Consider the following 14,819-nt stretch of genomic DNA (forward strand, 5'->3'; position numbering starts at 1 on the left):
TTCCTCCTCAGGGGGAGGATTCCTCGCGTTCTTCCCCTGCTCCAGCGTGGGGTCCCTCTCACAGGAGACAGTCCTCCACGAACTTTCTCTGATGTGAGTCCTTCCCATGGGCTGCAGCATTTCCCGAGCTGCTCCAGGGTGGGTCCCTGCCACGTGTTGCAATCCTCCCCGTGCCGAACTACAACAGCGGGGGCTTCTTCCCTCAGAGTCCCGGCCCTCTTGGGGTTCATGCCCCTGCTCCAGCGTGGGGTCCTCCATGGGCTGCAGGTGCATCTGCTCCCCCAGTGACCTCCATGGGCGCAGGGGCACAGCCGGCCCCCCCACCACCGGCTGCAGGGGGGGTGCACCGGGCGCCTTCCCCCCCACCCCTCCTTTCTTCCTCTGACCTCGGAGTTTGCAGAGGTGTCCTCCTTGAAACTCCTCCTCGCAACTCCAACTTCTCCTCACAGGTTCCCCTTCTTAAGTACGTTACCGCAGAGGCGCAGCCACCGTCACTAATTGGCTCGGCCTTGGCCAGAGGCGGGTCCCACTTGGAGCTGGGGGAGCTTTGAGAAGATTCTCACAGGGGCCTCCACTGTAGCCCCCTCCCCTGCTACCAAAAACCCCACCACACACCCAAACCCACCACACCAAGGATCATCATTCATAGCAAAATACACCGACTCTTCTCCATTCCTGTTCCCTACAGTTGTCATCCACCTAACTGGAGGAAGGCAGTTTAAACTTCCTCTTATCTTTTATTCACTATTTCATTAAACGTGGCCTTGTCTTAAGTAAGACAGGCAGTTCGGAATGGCAGCAGTTTGCTTGTATACCTGATCTTAGTGCAGGGAGAAGGAAGAAATTAGCTAAAAGGTGTCCAGGAAACATTTAAATTATCTGATAAGAGAGACTTACAGCAGCAAATTGGTATAAAAACAGCTAGAAACATTTTTTTTTTTAAACTGCAGCTTCTAACTGAAAAAAATGAATATTTTGTCTTGCACACCTTGAAATTAATTTAAAACTGATTCTCCATTAAGAAAATACTTAAATTGACCAAGAGAAAAAGTAAGAAAGATTCAGAATTAAAATCTTTCTGAGCTTTCTTTAGAAGGAAATTTGGGGTTACATCCATTCTTGATGCACCATGCACAGAAATGGATGGTCCAGGTTGAGTCTCAGCCTCACTGGTAGTACTCAGTCCTCACAGCTGATACCAGAGTATCCCATTTGCAGCATAGTTTCATCTCTACAAGTCTGAGATGCTTCCTGAAGAGAAAACTTGGTCAATAAAACCATGCTTGCATCCAGCATGTCCACGATTGCTGGCAAAACCCAGTGGTAATATAACAAAACCTTTAAAGCCTTGGGGGGATAAAAAACCCCAACCCACAAAACTGCACTGAGAAAGAGGAGCCGAAGCTTCCCGCGATCGCCTTTGGGCACAGCCAGCTGCGGTTGCTTCCAATAAACCACGACCGAAGTTTCCCAGGGAGGAGGCTGCGAATTTGGAAGCAGCTGAGAAGATTTGAGCTCCGGGGAGCAAATGTGGGGGCTGGCTCTGGCCCCCCCCCAGGCGCAACACATACTTGCTCCAGGGCCAGGTTTCCATGAGCCGGGATGGGGGGATGGATTTATTTGGTGGAAAAAACCACCCATTTCCCTCTGCTCTGGGACCCGGCGTGTTCCCATCAGTGGCTCGGTGGGGTGGCATTGTCCCTCAGCCATGTTGCCTCCTCCTGCAGCCGGGGGTCCCCACTCCAACAGGACCAAGCAGCCTTCGGGGTGGTCTTAGGGCACCTACATAGGTGCACGAGTGGCCCCACGAAGGCAGGTATTTGGGCAGGTGGATGTGCATGTATAGGTGTATGGATGCTGAGCTTTCTGTGTGCATGCACTGCAATGGATACACATGCATAACAACAGACATATGCAGGCAAATTCATATATATTTGCGTGTGCACATCCATGATTTATTTTTTCTTTAAGACAGTCTGCAAATGAATGCTATAAAATGTTGTTTAAATATGTTTTTGAAGGAAGCTCACCAGCAAAGGGGATGCACCGAGCCATTTCAAATACACCTTACCCAGGGTTTTGCAGCGTCCTGCCAGCCCCCGTGCCAGCTGGCAGAGAGGGAGCAGCTATATCGCATTGCTTCCCACTCTGCGGCTTTCACCTTCATGGCCTTGGCCCGAATAAAGCGCCATAAATCACACATAACATGTTTGGATATGGCTCATGTCCCCCTCACTACGTGTCCAGCTAAATGCCAAGGTTGCCAACCCAGTCCAGCTGTGTGCAGGGATTCTTACCTCCAGGGTGCCTTGGGAAAAAGTAAAAAATTAATGGTAATATTGATGCTTTCTGACACTGGTGGAGTGCTGAGGGCAGTGCCAGGCTCTGCAGCCCTCCTGCCTCCCCGGGGCTGGGCTGCCTGTGCTGGAGGGCAGCTCTGACCCAGTACCCCTGCAACCTGGGCTCAGCCTGCTGGGAGAAGCCAGGGATGAGAAACAACTGGGAGAAATGCTGCTGGGGAACCACCTCTGCTGCTCGGGAAATGCATTTAAGCTCAGGTCCTCGTCCTGGCTCTTCATTTGACCTATTTTGGTTGATCTGGGATGCTTTTTATGGACCTGCTCTACTCTCCTTGCCTGGGGACTGGGACACGGTGCCCTGCTTGGTGAGGTCCCTGCCTGCCTTGCTGTTGCCCTCACTTCTTCTTCCCAGCCCGCTCCTGCTGGAAGATATGCTGGTCTTTTTTTCTGTGGTGGTGAGGATTGATTAGCAGTCTAAAAAGCTAGCAAATGCAGATTAAAAATGTAAAAATACTCCATGGCAAAGTGAAATGTGATTGATGCTCCTGCACGAATAGCATCACCTGTCAGTGTTTAAATCGCATCCTTCTGTGGACTATTTTTCCTGGCTGTGTTGCAGCACTGAAAATCACATCAGCATGGCCAAGCATATAAACCCTGGGACATTCCCATTTGGAAATATAATAAGGAAGCAAATGCAGGGAACATGAAGAAAAAAGACATCCTACTATTCATAGCTACTTTAAAAATTATTTTGACTTTGGCAGGCAGTTTTTGTTGCTGCATTTTACCTCATGTTTATTTGTGGCTGGTGGCCAGAGTGTGGATGCCCGGAGATGTTATCTCAGGGGATGGGTTGCAAAACCAGTGTAGGTCCATCAGCGTGGAGGAAAAGGAAGATTTGCTTAATTGTGCCCTTGATTTCCCTGATGACTGTGTCTCTGCAGCTCATCTCCTGAGTCCCTGGAGGTAGGGGGGCAAATAAGGACTCTGCAGAAGTGCAAATACAGCAGGAACTACATAGAATGTAGGCTACAGGAATGGCTGTGGAGAGGAGCTCTGGGACTCCCATGCTTTAGAAGACCTTTGAGGCCCTTCTACTCCCCATAAACTGCCTGTCACAGAGACTAAGAGTTTAAGCTTTTGACTCTATGGAAAACAATTTGGATCAGGGAGGAGAGAGAGTGAAATCGTCAGCAGCAAACCGTTCTTTGCTGGGGTACAGGCCCATACCTCTGCCACAGCCCTGCTGGTTGCAAACACCTCATTCCTAGCATCCTCTGGTTTTTCATCTTCCCATCACAAGATAATGAACTACTTTAATTAAATCAGCAAGCTGAAGAAAGCGTTTGTATTTGGGTGGCGGGGTATTGTTATGTATTGTAACGCTGACTTTTTTTTGACATCTTTATTGTTGGCTCTGATCCTGTGATGTGCCCCTGATATGCTTTTTTTGTCTCTTTTCCAGCCTGCAAATGGGTAGTTAAATGCTGGCAGCTAGTGCCCCAGCTCTGGTCAAACCGGGAGAGGTGCTTGCTGCCAAGCTCAGCAGATTTCTGTGAATTAAAATGGGATCTTGAGAGCCTTGAGAGTGATTTGAGATTGTTCCCTGAGTTTTCACAGTCTTTGTCCCTGTGGGGCTGTGTCAAGGTCTCCTGTGGCAACACAAACTCTGTGAAACTGCATCCAGAGATCACGGGATGTTCCCAGACCTTTGCGGATTTGCTGCATGCTGTGGAAAGCAGGATGCTCAGCATGACCTGTTAGGTCAATAATACCTGTTAGGTACAAAGATGTGACTCCTGCATAGGCAGAGCTCTTGTGAAAGCTGGCATGCAGATGTGAGCAAGCAATGCAGGCGTGCACAAGGATTTGGAGATGCACATAAAATGTGCTGGCCTGCATCCATGCACCCCTTTAGGGTGTGCTTTTCTGCATTCGTGCCCTTGTGTTTGTATCCAGCCCTGTCTCCATGTACATATGCAGATGCCCAGTTTGTGCATGTAGCAGCATCCCGTGGAAAGCCAGGCGTGAACTCACTGATGCGATTTCATCCCTGTTTCAAGTGGGATCTGGATCTTGGATGTGGCTGGGGAGGTTGCATGGACTCTGCACGCTGGTGAGCTCATCTTTCATTACAGGGAAGTGGGGGAAACCGGGTGGCATGTCACAGCCTGAGTTTCTTCACATATTTCCTGCACATGCTTTGCTGGCAGACGGGAAAGGCTGGAGGACAGGGCTCCCCTGGGCAGCAGCGTGGTTACGCAGAGCTGCCTGCTTGCCAGCATGAGTGTGGTTAGAAACACGACAGCTGTGGCATAAACCCACCTGGAGCTCCGTGGTTCCCTGGCTGAAATTTAGCAGCGTGGCTAGTTTCTTCATGTGCCTGGATTTACCAAAAGGTGAGGAAAATCTTAAAAAGAAACCCCACAACAAACCCCTGTCCTGTCTCCCCCTCACCCCAAACCCAGCACTGGTACATTTAATGTCTCTCTGCCTTCAGCTCCTGAACCACTTCTGAGCCCATGTAAACAGTCTGTGTGTGTAACACGGTCTGTGTGTGTAAACACGGTCTCTGTATGTGGGAATCTATGGAAAGAGCACTTTGCTCATGACCGCTCTGCTGTGTGCTGAAAAAAAAGTCACCAAAAGCCCCAGCAACTTCCTGCAAGTGGATAAAATGCTGCCGGGGCTGCTCCTTCCTGGGAGGGGACAGCATATACTTGCAGACTTTCTGGGAAGCAAATACTTACTCCCTGGGGATACTTGCTGGGAAGCAGCAGTGAAGAGCAGCTGCTGAGAAAAGCTGCTCCCTGGCTTTGAAGGCATTTCCAGCAGTGGCTGGGTGTCTGGCGGGGTGGGGGGACCCCTTCCTCGCCTTCCCGTGGCAGGTGGCAGTGGGTGACGGCGGGCAGGCCTGCGTGACTTTGCACATTGGCTGGTGCCCGTAGTGCGCAGACGCGAAGCAGTTCCTGGCCAAAAGTCAGTGGGATGGGACAGAAACGTCTAAACATTTCCTAGGGCAGCGAGCTTGCGGCTCTGCTGCTCAGCGGAGAAGGAGGAGGAAGCTACGCAGCCCCCGCCTTCCCCTCCCCAGGCTTCCGCCTTCCGCCTTGATGAGAGTGAGGAATTTGAGCCCCACCATGCCCAGGGGATGCTGTGCTGCTTTTCCAGCCAGGAAAGTAACATTTTCTTTTTTTTCATATGTGGCAAAAGGCATGTAAGTTACTGCAAGGAAATTAAATGCATCTAAATCAATGAAATAGGGTATTCATTTCTTGTTGGGCAGGGGGAGAAAATGGTCCTTGGCTTTCCTTAAGGTAAATTCATGTGTATTTATAATTTGGCTTTATACCTTAAGACTTCTCTGTCCCTTTTCTGACTTAATTAGATAATTTATTTCCAGTTCAGCTTGTCACATGGTGAGTCCTGAAAGCACTGGTCACTTGAATCAGCCTTTGCACTCAGGAAAATGGGTATTGGAGTTCCAGCTTTTCTAGATACTAGATAGATATAGATGGATCAGGTCCTACCTGATTAACCTCTTAATGTTGTGAAAAGCTTAGGAAAGGCTTCTGGTCAGGTAGGGTCTCCTAATTGCCTATGGCAGGGGTTCTCAACCTTTCCTTCACCACGGACCCCCTTTAAATACCTTTTGTGTCCACGGACCACCAAGACTTAATTCAAGATTTAAAGCACTAGACTGCATCAAATATTCATTTCAATTTTCTCATGAAGGGTCTTCAAATTTGGACAGAAGAGCAAATAAGTTAATCTGTTGATGCACACACTCTTATTGTAATATCTTTATTGCAATGATTCCAGATGAATTTAAAATAATAGCATCAACACTCTTCTTGCTCAAATGGCCCATTTCATGCTATTTTAATGTGCTAATTCTGAATTTGATGCCAATTTTTACATTAAAATTTGATGAAAAGTGTTTATAATTCTCACCTCCCCCGTTGTTTCTCTGTGTCCAGTCACCATATATTGCTGTTTACGGGTCCAGGGCCACCACTTGGAGGAACAGACTTCAGGTCCATTGTGGCCCTATCGAGGGCTGTTGGGTGGAGAAAATGTCTTTAAGAAAAAAACCACCTAAAGTGGGTCCCACCAACTATACCAGCACCGAATATACCAGTGTGTCAGGGCAGGCAGTGGCGGGGGGCTTGAGTATGAGGGGAGCATTGAGGGGAGGGGGATGTGGGAAAAGGAGGTGCAGTGCTTGCCATGGGCCAGACCAAATGTTTCTGGGCTGGACATTCCCCACCCCGGCTTTAAGCCTTCGTGGACCCCCTGTGACTACATCACGTCCCCCCAGGGGTCGGCAGACCACAGGCTGAGAACCACTGGCTTTCTGTCTCATTCCAGGTATCCGATCAGGGACTTTCCAGGACTCTGTGTGTGGCTGACATCCAAAACTGAAGGGGAATGCCCACCTCTGCCTGCCTGCTGAGTTCTCCACCGGAAAACATCACTGAGGCCTGGCTTATTAGGTAACATGTAATAAGTCTGAGATAACATTTACAGCAGGAACACCCTGGGTTCTCCCTCGTCCCCTCACCCAGGCACCCCAGGGGGATACCTGCCTGGGCTGCGATTAGTGCTATGCCCAGGCAAGCAAACATGAGATGTACATATGTCTGGGTACATGCTAAAGCTGTGCTTCTGGCCAGGCCTTAGCTCTCTCAGCTGGCACTGGCACTGCTGTCCTTAGTCGCCCCTCACATAGGCCTGCAGGACATCAAATGTAAACGGCGAGGTTTCACAGTCAAATAAAACAAGATTTTTTGTTTATTAACTAGGTGAAGACCATGAAGGCCTTAAAATAGCAGCTTATCATACCTAGCGTGTTTCCTCAGCCAAACCCAGAGCATCCCCCACAACAAAGGCACTGAGTATTGCACCTCTCCCATCCTCTGGTGGGATCCCTGGGCTCAGGTGAGGAACGTCGGAGGTACGGAGCCCTCCCTCTGGCCATCATGGAGCCCACAGCTCACAGCCAGCAGAAGGCATCTACCCCTTCCAGCATGGAGACAGCAGAAGACCTTGCCTTCAAGTTAAATGCTGCTGTGAGGGACAATAGTATAACAGGTGTGCTGGAGCTGCTGGAGAGAGGGGCAGATGTGAACTCCAAAGCAGGAGGTGGCTGGACACCATTGCAGAGCGCTGTGCAAGCTAATAATGAGGACCTGGTCTGGCTTCTGCTGGACAAGGGTGCTTGTCCATATGCCAGGAAGGACAATGGTGGCACTGCGTTTACTGAGGCAGCGATAGTGGGAAATGTGAATATGCTGGAGCTCCTCCTTGATCGTGGGTTAAATATTAATGACCACGACAACAACGGCTTCACCGCTTTCATGGAGGCTGCATGGTACGGGAGGGAGGAAGCCTTGAAATTCCTGTATGGCAAAGGAGCAGATGTGAATTTGAGGAGGGAAGTTAGTGAGGAGAGAGCAAAACTGCATAAAGGAGGTGCAACAGCACTGATGGATGCTTGTAGGGAGGGCCACTTCTCGGCTGTAAAAACTCTTGTCCAAGAGATGGGGGCTGACGTGAACATTTGTGACAACCGAGGTAGAAATGCCTTGATCCATGCCCTCAAGAAGGGCTGTGCCAAGGAAAGCTATGACTCAGCTGTCTCCATAGGCCATTTCCTGCTGGACTGTGGTGTTGATGTGAACTGTAAAGATGAGTGTGGGAAAACTGCCCTCATCCTAGCTGTTGAAATGCAGAGCCCAGATTTGGTGGAAGCTTTATTGGAGAAGGGTGAAATAGATATTGATGATGCAGATGAGGAGGGCAACACAGCACTGATGGTGGCTGTAGAGAAAAATGACTGCAACATAGCAAAGTTGTTGTGTGAAAAAGGAGCGAGGACTGATGATGGGAACCTTATTGCTGTTGCGAATAGGAAACGTGCTCATAACATGGCATGTCTTCTTCGCCATTATAATGCCAAGTTTGTTCCAGAAAACCCCGAAGGCTGGGAGCCAAAGAGCAAACGCTGGAGGGACCAGCTGAAAAACCTTTATAAAATATATCGCCTTATGATTGGCAATCTGAAGATATTTCAGTGCATCGAGCAGAGAATTCAGAACACTTCCCAGGGTGGCATCTACCTGGGTCTCCACAGTGGGACGGAGGTAGCAGTAAGAATAAGCCTCAGTACAGAGGGTGACAAAGAGAAAAGGTTCTTTGAACAATGTGGTAGCTGTGAACATTTAATGAAGCTCTTTTCGTTTGAGAAGGCAAGAGGCTACATGTACTTGTGCTTCCCCCTCTGGGAGAAAAGCCTTGAAGAACATCTGCAGGAACCAGAAGACCAAATGGATTACAAAGATGCTCTGAGGATGATCTTCCAGGCACTGAGAGAGCTGCACTCCCTCGGATTTGCTCACCAGGATCTGCATCCCAGCAACTTTTTCATAGGTCATCTTTTGCTTTTTCAGTGTTTTCATTTTGCTTTCCTGTTGCCTGTAGCTTAGAGAAGATGCTTCATATATGTCTGTAAAAAAAACAGACATGAAACAGCAGTGCAGATGTCTTTATGCAGAATGAGGTGTCTGTGGCATTAGCTCTCCTCTGAATAAGTATAGATACGTTCACAGACAGCCACAGAGAAATGAACAGAACAACTTTACGTGTGTCATTAGATCTGCCCTCCTTTCCAGGGCTTTGCAGACAGATCAACCCACAGCAGATCTCTTCAGAGATTTGTTGTCTAAAGAAGGGGCCATCCAGAAGTCAGTGACAGACTGAATAATGGTTTTCCACCATTATTTGTTAACAATTTCTCTTATTTCCTCAGATTTAGGTGGCAAAATTTACTTGGCGGACTTTGATAATAAAAGGACGTTGATTGAAGGCAAAAAAGAACTTGTAAACTCAGATTTAGAGGTAACTTCCCTGCAAATCAATGTATGGTTTAAAATTTCAGGCCCTTTCTGATATTTTCTGTTGCTGTGAATCCTAGGGGAAGCCTTTCTGCATCCTCAGCTAGAAAACACCCTGATTTTTGAGAAAGCCCATATAACAATAGAAGCTGCATAAGAATAATAGTGATTAGGATGCAAGGCTGTGGCTGGTACTGGGATATCCACAGATACCTTGCAAGCATGATTATGGTGCCGGTCTCCTCTGTCCTTGTGCACACAGCTTCAAAGTTTGTGTTTGTGTGTTTTTGTATACTTCTGCACATCTATAGGTCCATGTGTGTGTCCACATACACAGTCTGCTCATTTAGGAATACTAGTCCTCTTCCATTTGGTGAACAGTTTCATGCATCTGGCATGTGAGCAGTGATGTGTTTCTTTGCAGGCCCTCGGCAGGCTCATGCTGTATGTTTTAACACGGGGTAAGAAACCCCTTCAGCAAGTCAGTGTCGAGGATTTGGCAGCTGATTCCCCAGATTACAGTGAGGCTCTGGACCTTGTAAATAGCCTGGTCTCTCATGATGAACGAGGCTTGGAAGGTTTGAGCAAACACCCCTATTTCTGGAGCAAACAGATGTAAGTCCTGGGAGTACAGAGGAAAAGCTTTCAGTACAGGGTTTGCCTGTAGTGCTGGGAACAGTGATGTCCTGTTGCAACTAACAAAGTCCTCGTTCCACAGCAGGTTCAGGTTCCTGAAGGGCATATGGAATAAAATCAAAGTTCTCCGCAATGAAAAAGATGTCTTTCAAGCTCCTAATGTTGCTGAAAGTTTTCCTTATCCATGGTGGACCAAGGAGGTAATCCTCTTCTCTTTGGATTGATAGGAGGTTTGAGCTAGATGTTTAGGCGGAAGCTTTTCCTGAGTGTTTCACAGGTCCTGTTTAAAATCGTAGCTGGAAAAAGTAGCCCCACACAAATACAGGTGACTGGGGGAAACAAATCTAAGCCACGCAGCCAAAATATACCAGACTAAAGACATTGATGCTAAAGGGAGCTCTGTTGACTGGGGTGGTAGTAGGGGATGGTCATTATAGAATTAGCTGGCAAACCTTCAGGGGTTAGTTGGTGACCCCTTAAGACAAGGATCTCTGGCCCTTGCTGCCAGCAAATTTCTGGCACGTTTTGTTAGGTTGACTCAAAAACAGTGAGACCAGGCCTGCCTTTGCAGGTGGCATCCTGCAAAGATGTGCTGCATTGTTTGAGATCTGACAGTCTTGGTTCAGTACGGCAGCCCATGTGGTCCTCTCAGCAATGGCACAGTTGGATCAAGATTCCCCCAGTTCCTCCTGACCTCCAGGCATGTGTGAAAATCTCCTGCGCCATGCTCACAGTCCTGATAGGAATGGCATGCCTTGGCAAGGCAGGAGAGGAAACACTTAGCACAATCAGAGGGTCTGTATGGTGCATGCCCTGCAAAGCGAACTTTCTGCTCATGTTGGGAAACACACTTTTAAGGGTCACAAGACTTTATACATGCAAGATGATTGTCCCCACAGAAAGGCAGTGGCTGTGGTGAGTGGAGGTAGATGTGCTACATTCATAGTGTGTGAAAAGCAGAGAATAATCTACGTGTTTTTTTTCAGATTGACAAAATGGTTCTGCATATTATGCAAAAACATAGGAAAGCAAAGCCATATACCAATGATGTCACTGACCTACTGAGGCTCATCAGAAACCTGGATGAACACCCAAATATCAGGTACACGTTCACATCCTTGCCCTGCCACAGTTGCATTGCAGGAAGCATCTGGGTATCTGCAAGTGTTAGTGAGTTTGAGAGCAAAATCTTCTTCAGATGGTTTTCCAGAAGGGCAAACACAACCAGGATGTGGGAGAAAGTCTGTTAAAGCTCATCTCATTAGAGGGGCTATCTCCTCTGGCAGCACAATACTGTGTGAAAGATTGTGTGTCATGGCAGCAAGCAGTTTGGAGTCAGACCTCAAAATCACCTTCCTGAGGGTAGAAAAAGGAACTTCGTTCACAGGATTAGACCTCAGATTTTGAAGTAAAGTCTGACTCTCAAATCAGCTCCTTCTGCACCTGTGCCTTTGCAGAGCCAGCCTGTGAGGTGGAGAGATGTCTGCAACAGCTACAGCAGGTCATGGCTCTACAGCAGAGGACACCTTGAATGAACATGTGTTTCTGGGCTGTTATTTTTGCTGCGGGCTGGTGTTTGAGATGGGGATCAGGGAGCACCAGTCCTGTTAGAAGATCCTGTTAGGAGGTCTTGACTCCTAAGGAGCTGCCAGAGTCTCCAACCCTCTACAGTCATGGGCTACATGTGAGGTTAGAGGTGGTGTTAACTCCTAGGGATGGTTTTGCTGACACTGGTGCCCAGCACTGCTCTTTGGTGAAGATGCAGGTGGGATTAGGCAGATGAAGGTGCTGGAGGAATAGCAAAAAAATGGATTGAGGATCTTAGGGAAAGTATAGAAAAGTTGCAGCTCAAGGATTTCTAGGAAACCTTCCTGTGTTATCAGAAACCCTCTGGAATGGCTTTTCTCTGCAAGGGAGGAACCAGGGCATCTTGAACACTTGACTTCTTGGGCAAGCTTTAAAAATAGATTTTGGTTTTGTTTTCTTTCAGGATCAGCAACAGAATAGGAGACCATGCTGAGTATTTCTTGAAGCTTTTTCCAGCACTTACCATTTATGTCTACAACAGTTTACGCCAGAATCCCAAATACAGTCACCTTGCAGACATTCAGGACCCTTCTCTGTAGGATGTCATTGCCTCCTGTCCCATGTCCAATCCCACCATCACCACCTCCTTTTACTCGCTATTTCTTCATCTGCAAAAGAGTTGAAGAAAGCGGGTAAGGAGATGGGAGAGAGCACATGCAGGGACAGAGCACAGAGGACTTAGACTAAAATGAAAGACGCTTCGGAAGTGTTTGGTGTAACAACCATGGGCTTTGGAGAGGAACCAAGTTGAGTGCCAGCGCAGGTCCCCCTTTGACTACCTCTGTCCCTCTGGCTTTACCTGCCTCTGTGAGGTGGAGATCAAGGTCCTGATCCTTATGGAAAGCAGGGAGATGTGGGACAGCCCCCATATACCAAACACAACTGGGAGGCAGGAGAAAAGCTCAGGCATTGACAGATAACACGGGATTCTCTGATAAAGGAGTTTGAGCTCCTTGCTAGGGCCAATATTTCCTACAGCTCGCACTGATGAGCTGCTCATCTACCCCTTGAAAGACATGGATTCTCTCTTCAATCTTTTTGAAACACATCAGCCAGAAAATGAGATGCCTAGGCAATGGTCTGTCTGCAGAATTGCCCTTGGCGCGTTATCCCTCTGATCTGGTAGAGGCACACTGAGGCCAGCCTGTTGGGACCTGAAGGACTTCTTTTGGGGGACACAGGAGATGTTTCCACAAGGAATGGACATAAGGAGCACGATCCCACAAAACTCTGCTACCGTGAATAGTCCTGACTCACCTGAAAAAGGTCACTGACGTCAAAGGGACTGCAGGGACCAGTTTCTCCCAGGAAGGACAAGCTCTGCTGTGGCAGGCTGCATCTGCAAGGCAGGACTATGCACAAGCACTCCTGTTTCCAAAACGGTGCCACTGTTGGTGCATCACCATCCTCCTGCCTGACTTGGCTCCCTTGCACAGAGACAGTGCCCATACAGTTGTAGCACGCAGCCAGCTCAGAGCTTCGATACTGAAGGCTGGGTGTCACAAACCCATTTCTGAAATCCTGCAGCATGTAATGTGTGTCTGATTGTCCAAGGGCTTGCTTGTTTCTCAGCTAACGCTCTGATTTGCACCACGATTATATGTTGCTTATGGAAATATTTTGCAGCTGTTGAAAGGATTTTTATTTTTTTTCAAACTGAGATTGTTATTCTTTCAATTAGCCTATGGAGAACCAAACTTGCAATAAACTTGCCCGGAAAACTGACTCTACACTCATTTATGCATGAGGTTCCCCCCATCCCCTCTGAACAGAAAGAGATAGTGTGCAGCACTATAAAATATTCAAAAGGCTGGGATTTTTGGTCTCCTTGTGGAGGTGCCTCTTGGTTGTTTAGGTAAGGTGGTGGATGGTTTTGTCACTGTCCAGATGAATTGCTTCTGGCCCATATGGGTAATCTGATGGGAAAAGATGTTGGGAAGTACTGAAGGCTTCCTGTCCTTGGAAGCAAGCTGTCTCTTGTGAAATAATGGGCTGGGTGGTGGGGTTTTTTGCATTGTTTTTGTGGAGTGAGAGTGAAGATTTTGTGGATGAGTTGCAGTGCAAAGATGAGCATCAATACTTGCATGTGTGCTTTTGCGTACATGTAAAACTCTGGGAATGGATGTGTTTGACCCATCTCCTCTATAAATGAAGGGTTGGACCAGATGATCCTTGAGGTCCCTTCCAACCTGGTATCCTATGATTTTATGAAATAGGTGGCTGCCAGAATGCATCATTGCACATCTGGTTAGCTGTGTGTGCTTATAGAGGTATGTACCTGCAAACCAACAGGCATTGCTGTACATGAGTTTGATTGCAGACTGCCATGCATGTGCTCATGGCTCGTGATGTCCATCTGCCAGCCTGCATCAGTGGTCCTGGCTCAGAGCAAAGGTCCTTCTGATGGCCTTGGGAACCTTCAGAAATGCATAAATGTAACAACAAGAAAGCTTGACTATGCAACTGTTGGTGAGGTGCCATTAGAGAAAATGCAACCAGGAGAATGTTGACAACTCTTGTGTCAATATTTTTAATTTTTCTTTTCCTCCCTGCTCATTTTTTTCTTGCTCATCGTGTCTTCCTCGTGCCCAGAAAGCAGGAGGACACTCAGAGATGTGTGTCCAGGTCTCAGCAGTGTGGGGAGCAGGGGTGCTATGGGGAGCATGGTGGCTCCATGCCACAGCAGCACATTTCTGCTCTTGCACAAGGAGAGGTGAGGCCATGGGCTGGGCTCCTTGTAAAACACCATGTTTCCAGCTTGCTTTGACCTTTGTGTTCCCTTGCATTGCTCTGGTGTTTTGCTAAAGGGCTGTGACTTGGCAGACTTAAAAGGCTGTGGAAAGGCCTTTCTGGAAGCAGAGCGCACTCAAGGATGTCCAAACCAGAGCAATGATTAAACCTGTGAAGGCTGTGATTTGTCTCTCTGGGGCAATCAGGCTGCTGGGAAGAATTTCTAGGGAAGGCTTGTGTGGTCTGCAGGGCCATGTCCTGCTTTCTGAGAAGCCAGAGGTGCCAGCAGGCTGGTGTTAGAGGAGGAACTTGATCCATGCACGGCATCTGCAAAAGTTATTATTCACAGAGCGTCAGGCCACAGGAAGAGGGGGGGATGCAGGACTGGGACCAACAGTGGTAAAAACACCAGGCTTCCCCTCCTCCTCACACGGTCGGGGAGGATGGGTGAGCACTCAGTGAGAGGCCAGGCAGGATGGAAAACCAGTGGCAAAGACAGCTGGACAGTATTGCAACTGGGTAGTATGGTAGTGCCCGATGTCACAGCCTGGGAATAAAGGTGTCCTGGGGAGCCAGGGGCAGAGCCAGCTGCCATAGTTAGTACAGCTTGATGTGCTGATGGCTCCCAGCATCAGTGCAGACCATGCACGGTGCCCAAGGACATGCT

The 14,819-nt window shown here is 48.3% G+C and overlaps 1 protein-coding gene across 3 annotated transcripts; it reads left to right on the top strand.

The window, feature by feature from the left end:
- The first annotated feature begins 5,300 nt into the window (after positions 1–5,300).
- RNASEL (ribonuclease L) lies at positions 5,301–13,147 on the top strand. Of its 3 annotated transcripts, none has more exons than XM_074876934.1 (8): positions 5,301–5,620; positions 6,675–6,799; positions 7,109–8,735; positions 9,115–9,203; positions 9,624–9,814; positions 9,918–10,035; positions 10,822–10,937; positions 11,826–13,147. In XM_074876934.1, the coding sequence occupies exons 3-8, from the start codon at positions 7,286–7,288 to the stop codon at positions 11,959–11,961; spliced, it is 2,100 nt and encodes a 699-aa protein (XP_074733035.1). In that variant the 5' UTR covers positions 5,301–5,620; positions 6,675–6,799; positions 7,109–7,285; the 3' UTR covers positions 11,962–13,147. The 3 variants fall into 3 exon arrangements, with proteins under 3 accessions (XP_074733035.1, XP_074733036.1, XP_074733037.1); XM_074876935.1 differs by having other exon boundaries at positions 5,301–5,520; XM_074876936.1 differs by having other exon boundaries at positions 5,301–6,799; positions 9,921–10,035.
- Positions 13,148–14,819: the final 1,672 nt, after the last annotated feature.

Source organism: Strix uralensis, chromosome 8 (genome assembly GCF_047716275.1).
Source record: "Strix uralensis isolate ZFMK-TIS-50842 chromosome 8, bStrUra1, whole genome shotgun sequence".
NCBI classification, from domain to species: Eukaryota; Metazoa; Chordata; class Aves; order Strigiformes; family Strigidae; genus Strix; species Strix uralensis.